At 36.9% G+C, this 18,623-nt stretch overlaps 1 protein-coding gene across 6 annotated transcripts; it reads right to left on the bottom strand.

Moving 5' to 3' along the window:
- Window positions 1–6,068: 6,068 nt before the first annotated feature.
- On the bottom strand, window positions 6,069–16,892 carry LOC120610901 (zinc finger protein 846). Of its 6 annotated transcripts, none has more exons than XM_039873268.1 (7): window positions 16,404–16,892; window positions 13,826–14,059; window positions 13,289–13,389; window positions 12,526–12,652; window positions 11,976–12,062; window positions 8,669–8,751; window positions 6,069–8,201 (listed from the first exon to the last, which is right to left on the bottom strand). In XM_039873268.1, exons 3-7 carry the CDS (start codon window positions 13,337–13,339, stop codon window positions 7,146–7,148), a joined length of 1,404 nt encoding a protein of 467 aa, XP_039729202.1. In that variant the 5' UTR covers window positions 13,340–13,389; window positions 13,826–14,059; window positions 16,404–16,892; the 3' UTR covers window positions 6,069–7,145. The 6 variants fall into 6 exon arrangements, with proteins under 6 accessions (XP_039729202.1, XP_039729201.1, XP_039729204.1 ...); XM_039873267.1 differs by having other exon boundaries at window positions 13,289–13,500; window positions 16,404–16,891; XM_039873270.1 differs by having other exon boundaries at window positions 11,976–12,059; window positions 13,289–13,500; window positions 16,404–16,887.
- Window positions 16,893–18,623: the final 1,731 nt, after the last annotated feature.

Raw genomic sequence — 18,623 nt, 5'->3', positions numbered from 1 at the left:
GGATTATATTAAGAATATAGGGAAGATACAGAAAACTATGATACCACTTAAATGTTATGAATACTACTATATGTCAGGCATTGTATTAAGTGCTTGTAGTGGTTATGAAAGCTGGCTGCCCTAGGTGGTCAGTCTAAGTCTTTTATATTAATCGTTTTCCTCCGCACTCATAATTAGGTTTAGAAGGGGAATCTTGTTTTCAGTGATGGGCCTGAAAAGGTCATGAAAAAGTCAATTATCAACTGACTCAGGGAAGGACAGTCAGTTTTCTGCCTCTGGGCATCATGTCTGAATTCGACACCCGCATCTACTGCCACCAGTAGTCTTAGGAAGAAGCCACCTCATGGAGAACTGAATGAATCTCTACTCTCTAACTCTTGTATATTTTCTACATCTGAAGTACCTATAATAAAAGATAACTTTTTCTTGTATGAGAATATGAGAGCCAGGGTTCCTTTTTCTTATTAGAAGTGAAGACTTCAGCTTGTATTCAAATATCTTACAATCATCTGAAACCACTGACATAATTTAATTACACCAATGTTATAGCTAATGAAACTGAATATGATGGATTCTGATATTGCTTCAGAGAAACATAGTTAAATAGAAACAACTCTCAGTAATTACTGCATTGGGGTAAATTCACATGGCCATTACTCACAGTAGGCCTAAATCTGGGGTAAATTCACATGGCCATTACTATGGGATTAGGCGGAAAGCTAGTCTCTACTTATAACCATGGGCTTCCTTAAATGTTTTCCCTGTCCTATCCACATTCTCTCACATTCATCATAGAACATTCGCCCCTCCCCCACAACCAAAATAACAAGATCCAAGCACTCAGGTTCTACTTCTATGGACAAGAACCAAAAATCTGACCTTAGACAGCTGAAATCATTTGTGAAACAACATAAAATTAGATTAGGAGCAAAACCAGATTTCAAGCCTAATTTGAAATGCACTTGGTCATCATGTTATCTAGTCATTTTAGAAGACCTTGATGATAGAAGTGTTATTAGATATTCTGAAACAATGGATATCTTTCCATTTGACTCACTCTAGAAAACTGGCACAAATGTGATGACACAATCACTAAAGAAAAGTTATCCTACTAATTATTTTTCTCAAGGCTCCCTTCATATCCCTGTTCCTGAGGCTATAAATGAAGGGGTTCATCATTTGAGGAACCACAATATACAACACTGAAGCCACTACAGTCTTCCTAGAATAGTCAGTAACTGCAGAACTAATGTATACTCAAAAAGCCTGTACTGCAGAATAAAAAGACAACTAAGAGATGAGACCCACCGGTGGAAAAGGCTTTATATTTTCTGCCAGCTGATGGAATTCTCAGAAAAGAGACAATCTGAGTATAAGTGGAAAAAATGCTACCCCCTATACTAGCCATAAATTAGCCAGGATGGTATTGATGAAAGATTCAGAACAGGCCAGCTTGATGACCTGAACAAACTCACAAAAGGAGGAGGGGATTTCCAGGTCTGTGCAGAAGGACAGTCACAACACCATCAGGCTGTGGAGCAGAGCATCCACAGTGGTAATGCACAAGGAGAGTAGAATAAACAACCCACAGAGGGAGTGGTTCATGATGACTGTGTACATCAAAGGGTGACAAATGGCCACATAGTGGTCATAGGCCATTGCTGTCAGTGGAAAATTTTCCAAAACATCAAAAATCAGGATGAAGCAGATCTGGGTGAGACAGCCTGTGTAAGAGATGTGCTGATTCTGTGCTTGGATGTTCACCAGCATCTTTGGGATTGTGGCTGTGTTTAAACAGATGTCAGTAAAGGACAGAATGGCAAGAAAGAAGTACATGGACATGTGGAGGTGGTAGTCAGAGATGACAGCGAAGACAATGAGCAGGTTTCCCAGGATGGTGACCAGGTATATGGTCAGGAACAGGCAGAAGAAGAAGGGCTGCAGTTCCGGATTATCTGTCAATTCCAGGAGAGTAAATTCTGAAACATGTTTTGTTTCTAGGTTCTATGTTGTTGATGAATCTGATGTAAAACATTAGATGACAAGAAAACAAAATGAATGGTCCCTAGGCCAGGAGAAGCAGTACCTGGAAACTTGTTAGAAATGCCAATTAAATCACTTCAGACTTAATGATGGTAAGATCCAGGGATGATGACCAATCTGTTTTAACGAGCTCTATGCTAAAATTTGAGAACTGGTGTTCTAGAAAAACACTCATCTATACTATGGACCCATGTGAACATATGAATCTTTCACTCTGCTCATTTCTCCCTCTATCCTTTTTCTCTCCCTCCTCCTCTTACCTCTACTCACTTAGTCAAACCAAAATTTTCTTGAGCAATAAAATACATTGATGCAAGTCAGTAGAATGGAATAAAGAACACAGAACTATTTCACACCTCCAAACAAATGAAAATATAAGAATAAAATTACAAAATCTGTCTCATCTTTAGGGATTTTCTTTCTCTAAGGTGGTGATATATGATTAAAACAAACAAAACTGGCTGAGAGAAAGGGTGAAATACATAGGATCCTAAAAAGACATAAAACAACAAAACATTTTTGGTCCTCAAAGAACAGAGACTTGTTGGATAACACTGGCACCGGCCATCCTAACAGGTGTGTCCCTATGCAGTAGTGGTTTTACTTCTCCCAAAGGACACTGAAGCGGCCATCAGAAGATCAATTATTTGGTGTAAATCTTAGACTCAAGCACTCTGAATTTAATACAGCTTCAGCATTTGCTTTTCAAACAGGGAAACACTTTACCTGTATTAGAAGCCCAGGGTTCTCACTTATATATTGGGAACTATCATAAAACTATTGGAATAAACCATCAACAAAACAAAGAGGGAACCAACTGAAAGGGAAAAAATATTTACAAACAACATCTCCAATAATATACAAAGTATATAAGGAACTCATACAACTCAACAACAAAAAAAAAAACAATCAATCCAATTAAAAAATGGGCAAAGGACAAATAGACTCTTCTCCCAAGAAGATATACAAATGGCCAATAAAAAGATACGTTCCACTTCACTAGCTACTAGGGAAATGCAAATCAAAACCACAATGAAATACCACCTTACATCTGTTAGCTATCATCTTGTTGGCTATCATCAACAAGACAAGTAATAAGTGTTGGAGAGGTTGTGGAGAAAAAGGAACCCTCCTACACTGCTGGTGGGAATGTAAATTGGTACAGCCACTATGGAAAACAGAATGGATGCTCCTCAAAAAATTAAGAATAGAATTACTATATGACCCAGCAATCTTTCTTCTAGGTATCTAGCCCCCAAATTTGAAAACATTTATCTGTAAAGATAGATGCAGCATTATTCATGGTGGCCAAGACATGGAAGCAACAGAAATGCCCTTCAATAGATGATTGGATAAAAAAGATGTGGTATATATATATACAATGGAATATTATTCAGCCACAAAAGATGAAATACTGCCATTTGTGACATGGATAGATCTTGAGAGTATCATGCTAAGCAAAATAAGTCAGACAGAAAAAGTTGAGATCATATGATTTCACTCATATGTGGAATATAAAATGAAAAACAACAAATGAATAAAACAAACAAAAACTCAGACACATACAACAGTTAGCAGTTACCAGAGGGAAAGGTGGGAGAGAGGAGGTAGAAAAGGGTAAAGGGGGTCAAAAATATGGTGATGGAAGGAAATTTGACTTTAGCTGGTGAACCCAATGCAATATGCAGATGAGGCATTATTGAATTGTACATGAAAAACTTTATTGGGTCATTGCAATGATGAGAAATGAGTAGGCTTACAGAAGCCAGCACTGTGCTCAGCACAAGGGACCCTCATAGTGACACTGCCTGTTTAATTATTTTTTCTGCTGAATAACTAACAGTACCTGACCTGTTTCACTGCTAGGAAGAAACTGGTGGGGTAGGGCAAGTTGAGGAAACAGGAAAGAAAGAAGGAACATCATTAGCATGACAACAGGCATGGGTTTAGGTGCCGAAATTCTCTCTGGGAATCTTGGCCATGTGTGGGGTAAATGAAAGAAATATCAATGATATTCATATTTATTTGGCATGGATATAATTAAAATTAATTAAATAATAACATAAATTAGATCTATGAATCAACACAAGCAATAACAACCTACAAGAGAAAAAATTGTTTGATATAAAATATACAGCACAAGAAATCTTAAAATATTTTTAAACCTACATAAGTGTGTTTATTTTTATTTTGGATTACTCAAGCATTAACAAAAAGCATAGAGGATATTAAGGAAAAACTGAGTGCCCACCACTCAATGTTATCAAATAAACCCACTTCATCATTCTTTCTTTAGGTATTTTCATTGAAATAATAGGTATCTTTGAAGCGTCCCACATCAGGTTATTGTACAAATTGATTCTTTTCTTCTCCTGAGGAAACCACTACATTAACTTGATGTGCATTATACCCTATACTTTTTCTTATAGTTGGTATTTTTCTACAAGCAAATGCACTGATTTTTTTTTTTTTTTATGGTGACATTGGTTAACGAAATCCAATACGTTTCAGCTGTACACTTTAGTAGTAAGGCATATATATATTTACACTGTGTTCACCTCCCATGGTTAGATTGCTTTCTGTCACCACATATTTGACCCCCTTTACCCCATCTACCCCCTCTCCTCCCACCCCTACCCTCTGGTAACCACTAGTTCATTGTCCATGTCCATGGATCTTGTTTGTCCTGTTCATTTGTTGCTTTTAGTTTTATATCTCACATATAAGTGATATCATGTGATTTTCAACTTTTCTGTCTGGCTTATTCTGCTTAGCATGATTATCTCGAGGTCCATCCATGTTGTCACAAATGGCAGTATTTAATCTCTTTTTATGGCTGACCAATATTCCATTGTATGTATGTACTACAGCTTCTTTATCCAATCATCATAGGACACTTCGATTGCTTCCATGTCCCGGCCACTGTGAATAATGCTGCTATGAACATCGGTGTGCAAATATCTTTTCGGATATGGGTTTCCAAGTCAAAGTCAGCTTTTGAAAATGTCCCCAATGACACTCATAATCAAATCCCGGTCATGGACACCAATCTTAATTCTATTCCTATTTCATAGACTATTACTTCTCATCCATTTGGTATTTCTTCCCTCGACACCAACTGCTAAAGTTAGAAGGTCCCTGGGGCTTGCCAACCCTCAGATGAAATCATCTAATCTAATGGTTTTAAGTACCATCTATACATTGATGACTCTCAAATGTAAGGGCTCAGCCTGATAAAGACGTGGTTTTTCTCATGTACCAAGAAGTCTAAACAGGCAGTCCAATGGCCTGTGCAAAGACACCAATGCAGGGGAATTGTCCCTGTGTTTTCTTAACCAAACTGTATTTGTCTGTAGTTTTTGTCCCTATAGCATATAATTTATCATCCGAACTCCAGAAATGTATCTGAGTTCCAGGAAAGGTGAAGGTGCATGAATGGCAATAAAGAGAAATAGCTATATGAGACTGTCCCCTTTTTAACAGCTTCCCCAAAATCCACACCAATGACTTCTGCCTACTTCTCATTAGCCAGGACTGTGAAAGTCTCCCATAAACCTAAAGAAACCTAAGAAGGAAAATGCTTTTTAATTATGTGCCTGGAAATAATCTAAATTCTGTTTAAAATGTACCAAAGGACAAGGGGTATTAAAGAGACAACTACATACTACTTGCCATACAAGGCCAGAGAGAATTTTCCTATAAACAAAAAGAATACATATCATAAATTGCCCATTTTATAATCTACTTGCAAATACATTAGAAAGCAGTCCCCAAAAAGTTATAAAAATGCCCCTACATCACCAATTATATGACCAAATATCTCATAGTTCAATGAAAATATTATACTGTAAATGAGGAAGTCATTAAAGCTAAACCATAATGAAAACATTATATGAAATGAGTAAAATACAGCAGATGTTCTACTTAAAGTGTCTTTAAAGTAATTAAACTTTATAATACAAAATCACCACTGAGAATTAAGAGACTGAGTATTTTTCTTGAGAATAAGACAGACAAAAAGGCAATCTCATTTTCATGTTATGTATTTTAATTTCTCCTCAAGAATTATCTTGCGTACAAGCAAAGAACAATACCTGAAAGCTTTCCAAAATTCCTCACATTCATAGTTTATTCCTCCAAAAAGCATTTTACAAGTCTCCTAAGGGATGTGTATTTACCAAAACATATTCCCACACTTTTATATTCATAAAGCTTCTTTCCAGGGTGCATTTTCATGTATAGTGTAAAATTTATAAGATGAATATACCATTTCCCACGTACCCTACAATCAATTTATCTCCAGTGTGAATTACCATTTTACTAAAGGTTGAAAGCTAAACCACACACACACACACACACACACTCCTATACTTCTAACATTCATAACATTTTCTCCCTGTGAGACAAAGAATGTTCACACTGAGACAGAAGCTTTCCTACATATATATTACCTTCATAAGGTTTCCCTCCCTGTATATTATGACTTATTCATTAACAGCTGAACAATTTTTAATATTTCTACATTTGTGCATCTTCTTGCATATGAAGCTTTCGAGAATTTCTGAATTTCCATATTATTTACATATATAAGGCACCTCTCCACTGTGAGTTTTTAAATGTTGAGTTCTTAAAAGATATGAGAAGAAAGTGTAGCTCTTCCTGCATCTTCTACATTCACAGGTTTTATGCCAGTACAAAGTCTCATGTGGATACTAAGGCCTCAAAACTAAGTAAAGGTTTCATTATATACAGATGGTTTTGCCCCAGTGTGAGTTATCATGTGTTATTAAAGCATGTTAAATAGTTTAAGGCTGTAGGTCATTCTTCACATGGCTTTTACAGTAATTTTAGACATATAAAACGTTTCAATCAAAATTTTAAAAAAAATTTTTAAGTCTTTGTCAGATATCTTATAATCAGAAAATGTTTCTCTCAAGTGTTTTTTCTTACACATTCTGTAGCGTATGAACAATTATGGCTCTTCCATATTTATATGAATAGGAATTCTGCCCTGAGTAAGTTCTCACATATTACATAAGAATGAAAACTGACTAAAATGTTTTAATATTCTTTACTTTCATAAGGTCTTTGTCCAGATGAGTTCAGATATGAATACTAAGGTCTGAAGAACATTTACAGGCTTTTTCACATGCTTTAGTTCTTAAATGTTTAGCAAGTGCTGAAGACTGAGTGAAAGCTTTCCCACATTCCTTACATTTGTATGGTTTCTCTCCAGTGTGAGTTCGCATGTGAATATTAAGGCATGTGGAGTATCTAAAGGCTTTCTCACATTCTTTACATTCATATGGCTTTTCTCCTGTGTGCGTTCGCATATGCATATTAAGATTTGTGGAACGAGCAAAGGCTTTCCCACATTCTTTACATTCATAAGCTTTCTCTCCAGTATGAGTCCTTAAATGTGTACTAAGGCCCGATGACTGAGTGAAAGCTCTCCCACACTGCTTACATTCATATGGCTTCTCTCCGGTGTGTGTCCTTACATGTTGATTAAGCATTGAAGAATTAGTAAAGGCTTTCCCACATTCCTTACATACATAGGGTTTCTCTCCAGTGTGTGTACGCATGTGTAAGACAAGTCCTGAGGAATGAGTGAAACTTTTCCCACAATCCTTACATTGATATGGCTTTTCTCCACTGTGAATTCTTCTATGTTTTGTAAGGTATGAGGAATGAATAAAGGCTTTCCCACATTCCTTACATACATATGGTTTTTCTCCAGCATGAATTCGTACATGTAAAATAAGTCCTGTGGATCGAGTGAAGGCTTTCCCACATTCTTTACATTCATATGGTTTATCTCCAGTGTGGTGTCTCACGTGTACCTTAAGTGATGACTGATTAACAAAGGTTCTCTGACAATCTTTGCATTCATACAATTTCCCTCGTGACTGAGTTTTCTTGTGCCCAGTAGGATTTGAAAGCTGACTGAAGGCTTTTTCATGTTGAACACACTCCGAAGTTTTCTCCCTAACATGGATTTCTTTGAAAGTATGAATGAAGTTCTTTTTGAAAGCTTTTCCACTCTGATTACCCTTAGAAATTTTCTGTCTAATGTGAGTTTTAAGAAATAAGTGTTCACTACATACTTTTCCACAGAGGTTAGAGCCATATTGTTTCACTCCAGCATTGCTTTTCTCCTGTTAAGATATAAATTATAATTAAAGACTTTTTCACATTCATTATAACAAAATGTCTCCCCCATCACAACTTTTATGTATTACAAACATTATCATTATTGAATTTTTCCTATTAAGTTGAATAAGCCGACCTTGAGGGTCAGGACCCCACATTATATTCTCTACTTTCAGAGAGCTTCGTAGAGAGTTTTTCTGATAATTATTTAAACTAAATTGCATTTCAAAAACTGGATACCAGAGTTAAATATATGTGGATGCTAACTTGCGAGATCTCTGAGGAGAAACAGATTTGAAGTAAATTTAGAGTGCTTCTCAAATTATTGATGTTCAGAGAATCTCTTCATAGACTCTGCTTTTTTTTTTTTTTTTTTTTTTTGGAGTAATGGCATTTATCTCATATAATTTTCATGGATTTTGTGCTTCTGGTCTTGATGTGGAGGTAAAAAATTACTTCTTGGAGATCTTACCAACTGTATTCCATTTGATGTTTTTTCCACAGAAATATTTTGAAGAGGTGTGGAAACTTTGGTTTTGAGTTGCAAATCCAATTCTGAAATAAAGTGGAAAAAATCAAGTTTGGAAAATAACTGAGATAAAGTTGTTTATAAAACCATATAACACAGAGAATGACATCACAAAACATGGTACATAGGGAACTACAGGGCTCCTTCCCACCAGAAAACAACTAACAAGCTTACAAAGCTATCAGAACCAACTCTTGCAGAATTTGGAATCTAGTCAAAAGGTACACAGCCAAGGGACATTAAAGAAAGAAGTAGCTATATTTCACCAAGAGAATGTTGCAGCATTTTAACTTCTCGCCTATCATCCACACTCTCTAGATAAGCTGCAGCCATGCAGATGGCAAGATGCACTCCTTGAGCAAGTTGCTAGTGCCAAAAGGAGGAATATGGACCTTATTCCCAAAGAACTGCCATTGTGTGTTCTGATCTGTTTGGCAGCTTTCTCAAGTATTGGTGCAAGGGGCTCCCTTTATTTCACTCAAACCAGAGAGTTCCCAAGAGTGAGGAGCATTCCAAGCAGTTTCCACTAAAAGTGTTTACTGGTGAACTATTGGCCACAACAGCATGAGGAAAGGGAAAATGGTTAGGACTAACAGTACACAAAGTGAAAAGCCTTGGAAGGAACAAGTTTGGAATGATAAATGAATACATAAGGGCTTTTAAAAACTTGAGGATTTACAAGGAAATCAAGGAGTCCACAAGCATGCCCAGGGCTGAATGTCTGCTCAGAAAGGCCAGAGAGAACTGAATGCTTTCACCTCTGTCTGACCTTCAAAATTCACTCAAGCAGGAAAGGAAGGCTAAGCAGGAAACAGCCTAGCTAAGCACTGAAGGAGTGATCCAACCTATAGCCAATTGACAAAAACTAAAAGACTTTTTAGGTTTTGGGTTTTTTTGTTTGTTTTACTTCAAGCATTTAAAGAATTTCTGTCATTCTAAGGTGACTACTAAGCTAACAGAACACAGATTTCAGGGGCTGCACTAAAAAGAACATACAATATACAAAAATAATTGATAAAAGTTACTAAACAAACCAGTAATCCACAACAAGCAGCAACAGCAAACCTCTGAGAGATGGGAGAATCAGATTTTCAAACTGTCACATTATAATATCTAAAATTACATTTTCAACTAAAAAATATGACATATGCAAAGGAACAAGAAAAAAAATAATAGAAATTGTCCCTGAAAGCAAAGACAGTGGACTCACTAAATAAAGACTTTAAACCAGTTTGTTTAAATATATGTCCAAAGAGCTAATGAAAATCATGGGCAGAGAACTAAAAGAAACCAAAAAAATGATGTCTCACCAAACAGAAATCATCAATAAATAGAAATTACAAAAATAAATAAATAAAATTCTAGAGCTGAAAAGTTACAATATGGAAAATGTGTGGTACAGACAAAAGAAGAGACATATACATGAATGGAACAAAACTGAGAATTCAAAAATAAACCCATACATCTAGGATCAATTGATTCTCGACAAGCATGCCACAACCATTCAATGTGTCTCTTCAACACGTAGTGTTGGGATAACAGAATATTCTGATACAAAAGAATCAAATTGGACCCCACTTCACACTGTATACACAAATTAACTCAAAATGGATCAAAAAGCCTAGTGTCAACGCTAAAACTATAAAACTCTTAGAAGAAAATGTGGGGGTAAATCTTCATTACCTTAGATTTGACAATGTCCAATCCTTCTATCTATTCTAAAGTAAGACCTTGGACCTCATCAAATTTAAAAATGTTTGTGCCTCAGAGAACACTATAAAAAAAGCCAAAGGATAACCTGAAAAAAAAATGGGAAAAATAACTGCAAATCATATATCCCATAAGAAGAGTGCACTATTAGAGTACATAAAGAACTTCTTCACTTCAATAAAAAGACAAACATTTCAATGTAAAAAATGGGCAAAGGACTTATATCAGCATTTCTCCAAAAAAAAGACAGAAATGGCCAAAAAACACATGAAAAGATGCCCAATATTGTTTGTTTTAGGGAAACTCAAATCAAAACCACAATAAGATACCACTTCATACCGCTAGAAGGATTAGTATTAAAATAAAAAATAAAATAAGAAGGGTTGGTAAGGGTGTAAAGTAACTGGAACTCCTCTAAGTTGCTGGTGGGAATGTAAAATGGTGCAGTCATCTGTAACAAGTTTAACATAAAATGCCAAATAGTTTAGCAATCTGTAACAAGTTTGACATAAAATGCCCATGTGACCCAGTAACTATTTCTGGTTACATACTCCAAAGAGTTGAAAACAAGTATTCAAATATTTGTTCACAAATGTTCATAGCAGCAGTATTCACAATTGCCAAAGGTGAAAATAAAGTCCATCAAACAATAATTGGATAAACAAAATGTGATATAGTCATGAAATTGAGTATTATTCAGCCATAAAAAATAATGAAATGCTGACACATACTACAACGTTGATAATTTTGCAAACATTATGCTAAGTAAAGAAAGCCAGACAAGGAAGCTCACACTTTGTATAATTCCATTTATAAGGTACATACAGAATAGGTAAATCCATAGAGACAGAAAGCAGATACATAGTTGCAGGGACTGGAGGGAGGGACAAATGGGGACAGACTACCTAAGGGTACATGGTTTCCTTGTGAGGTGATGAAAATACTTTGGAACTAAAAAGAGCTGATGGTTCCCTAACACTGTGAATGTACTCAATTCAACGAATTATACTCATTAAAATGGTTAATTTATGTGTATTTTACCTCAAAAAAAGCATGCGGCACATGTTTACGTCAAAATATGAATGAAACATAATAAAAATGGTGAAACAAAAAGAAAGATGGACCACAAAGAGTTTGGCTGTGTTAAGAGTCTGACAATGATAAGGGCATGGTGTCAAAATTTTAGGCAATTTACAAAGCTTAAGGCAAAACTAAGGTTGACAGTAAACAAAAAAAAGATGATAGAAATTAAGAAAACAAAATAGGAAGGTATTGAGAAAAGAGCTACCTCCAAGTAATGAAATTCTCAAATAAGCCAGCCAGATCTTTCTGAGAACAAAAAAAAGTTGAGATCAATGGAAATTAGAAGTAAAAGGGAAGTTGAAGGTTTCTGAGGAAACTCAGAAACCAAATGGCCTCAGCCCTCTCAGAAAAAAAAGAGTAAACCTTTACAAGTTTGCAAAGTGATATTTCCAAAGGTACTGCGCCTTTTCCAGGCTAGCACAGCTCTTCACAAAACCGTATCTGCTTGTGAACTCACCCTGCCAAACTCCTCCAGTTGCTGTCTTCAGCTCTCCTGCTCTTTCCAATCCAGAGCTGACACTGGGTTTGCATGATTCATACCCTGCTTAAGGGAGAAATACATAAAGAGGACCTAGCAAGACATAATAAAACATATCCTTGAATCGGGAACCAACCCCTTAGCCTTCAGAGTTTCTCAAGACAATAAAGTCTCACAGCAAAATAATCATGTAAAATTTTGAATAAATGCAATAAAACTATTTTAAAGGTATCGAAAATCCAAGCAACATTCTTTCTGTGTATCCTCAAATGCCTGGCAATCTCTAAGACCTGAACACCATGTCCAACCTCATACATATTTATGTCCTATGGTTTTATAGTGCATAAAAGAAATAAAGTCATTTATTTACATAGAACTTCATTTTCATGGAGACTCCACTAGACAGTAAAGTCCCTGAGGCCAAGGACTATGCCTGTCTTGTTACCACGGTATTCCCATTTGACAGCACAGGTACTTAAGAAACTTTCACTTCATAAGGGGCTCAGTAAAGAAACAATGCCAGCCTTACCTAATGTAATGAGATTCTTATAGTTCTCCAACATCACATCTCTGTAGAGATCTCTCTGCGTTTGATCCAACAAAGTCCACTCCTCCTGGGTGAAGTTCACAGCAACATCCTCGAAGGTCACTAAATGCTAAACCATCAAACACATGCTGGCTTCAACTAAGTACCATCTTCATTGATGTTCTCAGAAAGATGCATGGGGAGTTAAGGAAGGTAAATCACAAGCCTACAGTACTCCTGGGCCCAGACCTCTTCTCCTCTCTTGCTTTAGCCCCTGCCTCATGATCGCATCCAGTCAAATGGGTATACCAGCATCAATGACACAGGACTGAACTTATCTTACCATAACTTTACTGTGGGCTCTTACAGCTTTATTCCTCCTCTACTTATAGGCTGCATTTAGCACTAAACACAATGCGGCACTTTGTAAAATCTAATAACAAAAGAATTATTTCCACAGTGACACAGCAATTCCCTAAGATTAGATACCTTCATTTCCTTCCATAAGATCTGTCATAATACTGAGTAAAACAGTAGGCCAATAAGTGTGATTGAGGATCAAAAAGAACTAGTGAATACTGAGATAAAAATCATTTCCAGTATATTCCCTGTATACAGCTCTATACTGAGATAGCATGGGTCCTGGAGAAAGTCACCGAGACTCATTCTCTAAGCAGGGTCATAACTGCTTTAAGAAGCTTGGGGACATGGCTACCTGACAGAAATAAGCATGACAGTTTTGAAGAAAGGTCAACTTTCTACTCACCTGAGAAAAATCCATCAGTAACCCAGTCACCATCCTCAATTTTCCTCTCATGAAATAGAAAGGATCCCAAGAAAGAGGACCTCCGAGAGAACAGCAGGAACCTCGAAGCCAATTAAATTCCAACAATCACATGCCTATAAGCTGTTCCACGCCATGTACATAACAAACCACAAACATACTACTTCCATAATATGACAAAGTGCCTGAGTTTCCTAGAGCAAGAAAATGATTTTCAGCATTTTGTTACCTATGAGGAACAAGTTAAAATTTCCATCTTAGAGCTACACAAATTAAAGTACAGAGAGGCAGAGCTGTTTACTGACATGGTAAGATTCATAAACATTTATTTCCCCAAAAAGCCCTCACATACTTTCTTGCATCCCAAATCCCAGGAACCTGACTTCTACACATTCTGACCATTTCAATCATGCTTACATGGCCCACTGCATGATCACTCAGCCCCTGAGCAGTGGATCTGACATTTATTGAAGGATTTGTATCCAGTAGACAATTTCAGAAGCATCGAAAAGGACTCACCACACACAAGTCCGATTAATGGCTGGCATAATGTAAATGTAACAGGGATATTTCCCGGAACGTTCCACTTCTTGCTCAGCAGATCACGCCAGAGAAGCTTTTGAATTTAAATTAAGAGGCTGATCTCGATTTCTCTTCATATCCTAGAGTGTCTGGATAACTGGTTCACAACATCAATCATTAAGCAACAGACGTTTTTCTTCAATTGTCAAACTTCACTCTTTAGCCATCTCTCTGCAGATGACACATGTGACAGCCATTAAAGACTTGTCTAATACATGAGTTGCAGTCGAGACGGCATAGTAGGTAAATGCTGAGCTTGCCTGCTCCCATGACTGCATTAAAATTGCAACTAAATTATGAAACAGTCGACCTGGAGAACAATCTAAAGACTAGCTGAACAGAACGCCTATAAATGGGCATATAAAAAGGAGGCCACATGGAGAATTAAAAAAAAAAATGGAACTGTTTAATGTGCAAATATTAATAACAACTGCCATTTACTGAGCCCCTGTTAAGCAGTTTTACATATATAAGCTCCTTTAGTTGTAACAACCCTCCAAATTGAGTATTATTAATATTGTCATTTAACAACTGAGAAAACTAAGGTTCACACAGGATTTGTAATTGACCCAAAATCACCAGTTAGGAAGCGTGAGTCAGGAATACACAAAGGTTAGTGTGTCAAGATCCTGATCTCCTGTGGTTGTCGATATTCCTGACGTGACCAGAATTCAGTTCAGACTATCTACTAGGCATAATGGAGAGAAGTACAAAAGGTTTTATGAAATCAGAAGTCTCCCTGAGCACCCCCTGATGAAGGTGGGTTGGTCTTGGAATCTTTGACTCCCTCAGTCTCTTATTTCTTCATTCACTCAGCAAATATTTAGTAAGGGTCTTCCTTATGCCAGGCCAGACAGTAGGCCCTGAGGAAAAAACAGTTCCTGGGGATCTCACAGTTCATTTGGGCAATGTGCATAATAAACAAATAATTGATATCAGTTAGTGATGAGCAATATAATTACAGAAAGAATAAATCCCATATAAAGTATAAGGAGTACCACACATATGCAAATATACTCCTTGATAAAGAAACAAGACTGGTTAGGGGTAAAATAAAGATTGAATAAGAAAATAACCACTTCAGAGGACTGTGGTAATTGATATCTCACTTACTTAAAAATTTAGTGTTCCAATTTTGACCTAAAAACATCCAAACCTGAATATCAGGATTTTAGAAAAAACTCAAAAACAGTTCTAATGTTAGCCACTACAAGGGGGCCTGAATCATGTCATTGTTTTTCTTTTATGTTGAAATTGAAGTCTTCCAATATTACCTCACAGTTAGTTAACAAAGACTATCATATATATGTATATATACATATGTAATTTTCATATTACTGATCATTTTCATTAAATATTGATTTTATTTTCATTCATCCTCTCAGTACACTTTTTATCCTACTTCTGTATTTCTCTCTCAATCTTATGAGGTAGTACGTTTAGTTCCATTTCTTGAACTTCTTTTGTTGAATTACAGCATTCATACAATGAGGAAAGTAATCATGAATAAAAAACCTCAGTGAACTATCAAGAAATAATCATGCTCAGGTAAGCACCATTCAGTTCAAGGAATAGAACATATCCATATTCAGCATCTCAGACATATTCCTTGTTTCTTCTCCAAATCACAAACTCCATGCCTCCCAATCACAACCACTTTTCTGACACTTAACACTCTAGGCTATTTTACCTATTTCTGAATTTTAAAGAAACAGTATGAAACGGCATGCATTCCTCTGTGTCTGGTTTCTCCTATTCAATATTATGTTTATGAGGTTCATCCAAGTTACTGCATCTCTCTACCTGTGGTTTGGTCCTCTTTGCTGAAGAGTATGCCACAGAAAATACATGCCACAATTCATCCATTCTTCTCTTGATCCACTTTGGGTTATTTCCACTTTAGGGATATTCCAAATAATGATGCTATAAAGTCTTTATGTTTAATTGGTGTCTATGTGCATGCCTTACTGGTGTGTTAACTAACAGATCACATTTAGTGGATACTCTTTAAAAATGTGTTCCCACTAGCAGCTTATGCACATCTTAAGCAACACTTGGCACTACCACTCTTTTTAGTTTTACTCTTAACCATTTGGTGTGTACAGTACTATCACACTGTGATTTTAACTCGTATTTCCATGGTTGCTGATATGAAGCACCTGTTCACATATTTGCTGTCCATTTATATATGTTCTTTATTGAAGAGCCTATCCAAACCTCTTGCTCATTTTTCTACTGAGTTTTCATTTTGGCTATTATTCTGTAGGAGTTATTACATAACTTTGTTGTTACATGTGAGGCAATTAACCAAGTTATTAAAGGTCAAATACCATTTCTGCAATTGATTTCAATCTCCTTACTCTCAAAGGGTTTATACACAGATGGGGAGAGATGTAGAAATACAGTAGATATGCAAAATATTAACAAATGGCCAATGGACAAGGTAACACCTAAATAATTAATCAAACTTCAATAACGGGGACCCACAGCCAGAGCATTTCTGGCGAGTGCTCACCGGAATGCACAGCAGTCGCCAGGTAGGTGAGAAGAGGCGCCGTTTGGGGAAACGCTAGGGCCGTTTCCCAGAACAGCATAAATGCTTTTCCTTCTGGAAAAAAGACACAAGGTTGCTTTGGCAGCTTCTGAGAGACACACAGCGGACGAAGAAAAGGCCCTGCCTCCACCGGAGACTGAGCCACCGCCCAGGCTCGCGCAGCAGGAGCCGGCATAAGCGCTTGGGGGAACCGCTGCGGCTACGAAAAGCCTCTGGGGGTTAGATCAGCTGACGTCAAGAGAGGAGAAAACCTATCTCAGATACAGGGACCAACGCAAAATGAGACGTAAACCGATCAGCACTTCCGTTTCCGGTTTCTGCATCGCGATCGGCGTGAGGGGCGGGACTTCAGGAGCTGGAGGATCAGGAAGATGTACGGCGGAGGTAAGGATCGCTTCTAGACGCGAAGGGATGCGGTAAGACCTGAGTCGAGCCCAGGCTCTCCATATCGACCAGTCCTGGAGGGCAGTGCCCGGCCGAAAGACCGAGCAGAGGACGGAGTTAGAAGTGGGACAGACGCAGAGTGCTTGGTTTGCGTCGTGGGCTGTCCCAGGAGGCCGTGGTTCCGGGAGGCGTCCTATCTAAAGATTAGCGTACAGGCAGGAAGAAGCTCACTAAATGCTTTTCTACAGACCTTTCTCCTTATTTCTCCAATATTGTGCAACAATGTGCACATATTTAAAAAGATAAGCCTGATAGTCTATAAAATGGTCTATCCCCCTAATTTATTGTTCTTTCTTTAAACGTTTAGTTTTGTTTGAGATATACTTCTCATAACATACAATTAAGCCATTTAAAGTGTACCATTTAGTGGCTTTTAGCATATTCAAAGACATGTGCACCCATCACCACAATCAATTCTAGCACATTTTTATTATCACAAAAAGAAACCCAGTACCTCCTTAGCCATAATCCCCCATTTTACCACCCCCCAGCCTAAAGTGACTACTAATCTACTTTCTGTCTCTAGATTTGCCTAGTCCCCACATGTCATGTAAATGGAATCTTACAATATGTAGTCTTTGCATCTGGCTTCTTTCACTTAACTATTTTAAAGGCTCATCTATGTTATAGCATGTATCGCTTCTTCATCTCTATTACGGAATAACAGTCCATTACATGGATATATCACCATTTATCCATTCATCCATTGATGGACATTGGGTCATTTCCACTTTTTTATCTACTATAAATAATATGGAATGCCTTTTAAGCAATGATCTGAGAAAAATTCACATTACTAAACGTTTATAAATAAAAAATGAGAATAATAAAAATAAATTCCAAGCTCAAACAAAAGCCCTGAAATAGAATATCAATGCAAACCAAGATATAAAAAGTTATATAAGACTTTACACTACAAAAAAAGCATCAAACCCAGATTGGTTTTGCTCTAAGGGGTTTTTTTGGGGGGTGGTTGTTTTGATAACAGCCTTGTTGAGCTGTAATTAACACACCTTACAATGCAACTATTTAAAGTGTACATTCAGTGGTTCTTATATTCACAGTTGTGAAATCACCACAATCAATTTTAGAAAAATGTCATTTTCTAAGTCCTAAGCAGCCACTAAGCTATCTATTGCCTCTGTGGATTTGTCTATTCTAATTATTTCATATAAGTCGAAAAAAAAAATACTGTGTGGCCTTCTGTGACTGGTTCTTTCATATAGCATAAAGTTTTCAAGGCTCATTTATTTTGTAGTGTGAATCAGTGTTTTATTCCTTTTAATCGATAGATAACATTCCTATCATTTGATGGTCATTTGGGTTGTTTCCACTTTTTGGCCATTGTAAATAATGCTATGAAATATTCATGTACAAGTTATTGTATGGACGTTTTCATTTTTCTTGGGTAGATATCTAGGAGTGGAATTGCTGGGTCATACTGTAACACTATGTTTCACCTTCAGAGGAACTGCCAGACTATTCCTCTGTAAAGTGGTTGCACCATTTTACAATCTCACGTGCAGTGTATGAAGGTTCCAATTTCTCCCCATCCTTGACCAACACTTAGTATTTTTTTAAAGCATTATTATAGCATACTTTATAATGCATTATTATTACAATGCTCTAGTTGGCGTGAAGGAGTATTTCATTGTCGTTTTGGTTTTAATTTCCTTCAAAACTAATGGTATTGAGCAGTTTTTCATGTGCTTATTGGTCATTTGTATATCTTGGAGA

Source organism: Pteropus medius, unplaced genomic scaffold, assembly GCF_902729225.1.
Source record: "Pteropus medius unplaced genomic scaffold, Ma_sr-lr_union100, whole genome shotgun sequence".
Classification (NCBI taxonomy): domain Eukaryota; kingdom Metazoa; phylum Chordata; class Mammalia; order Chiroptera; family Pteropodidae; genus Pteropus; species Pteropus medius.
The sequence above is the reverse complement of the archived record's forward strand: the minus strand, read 5'-3'. Positions and strand labels throughout refer to the sequence as shown.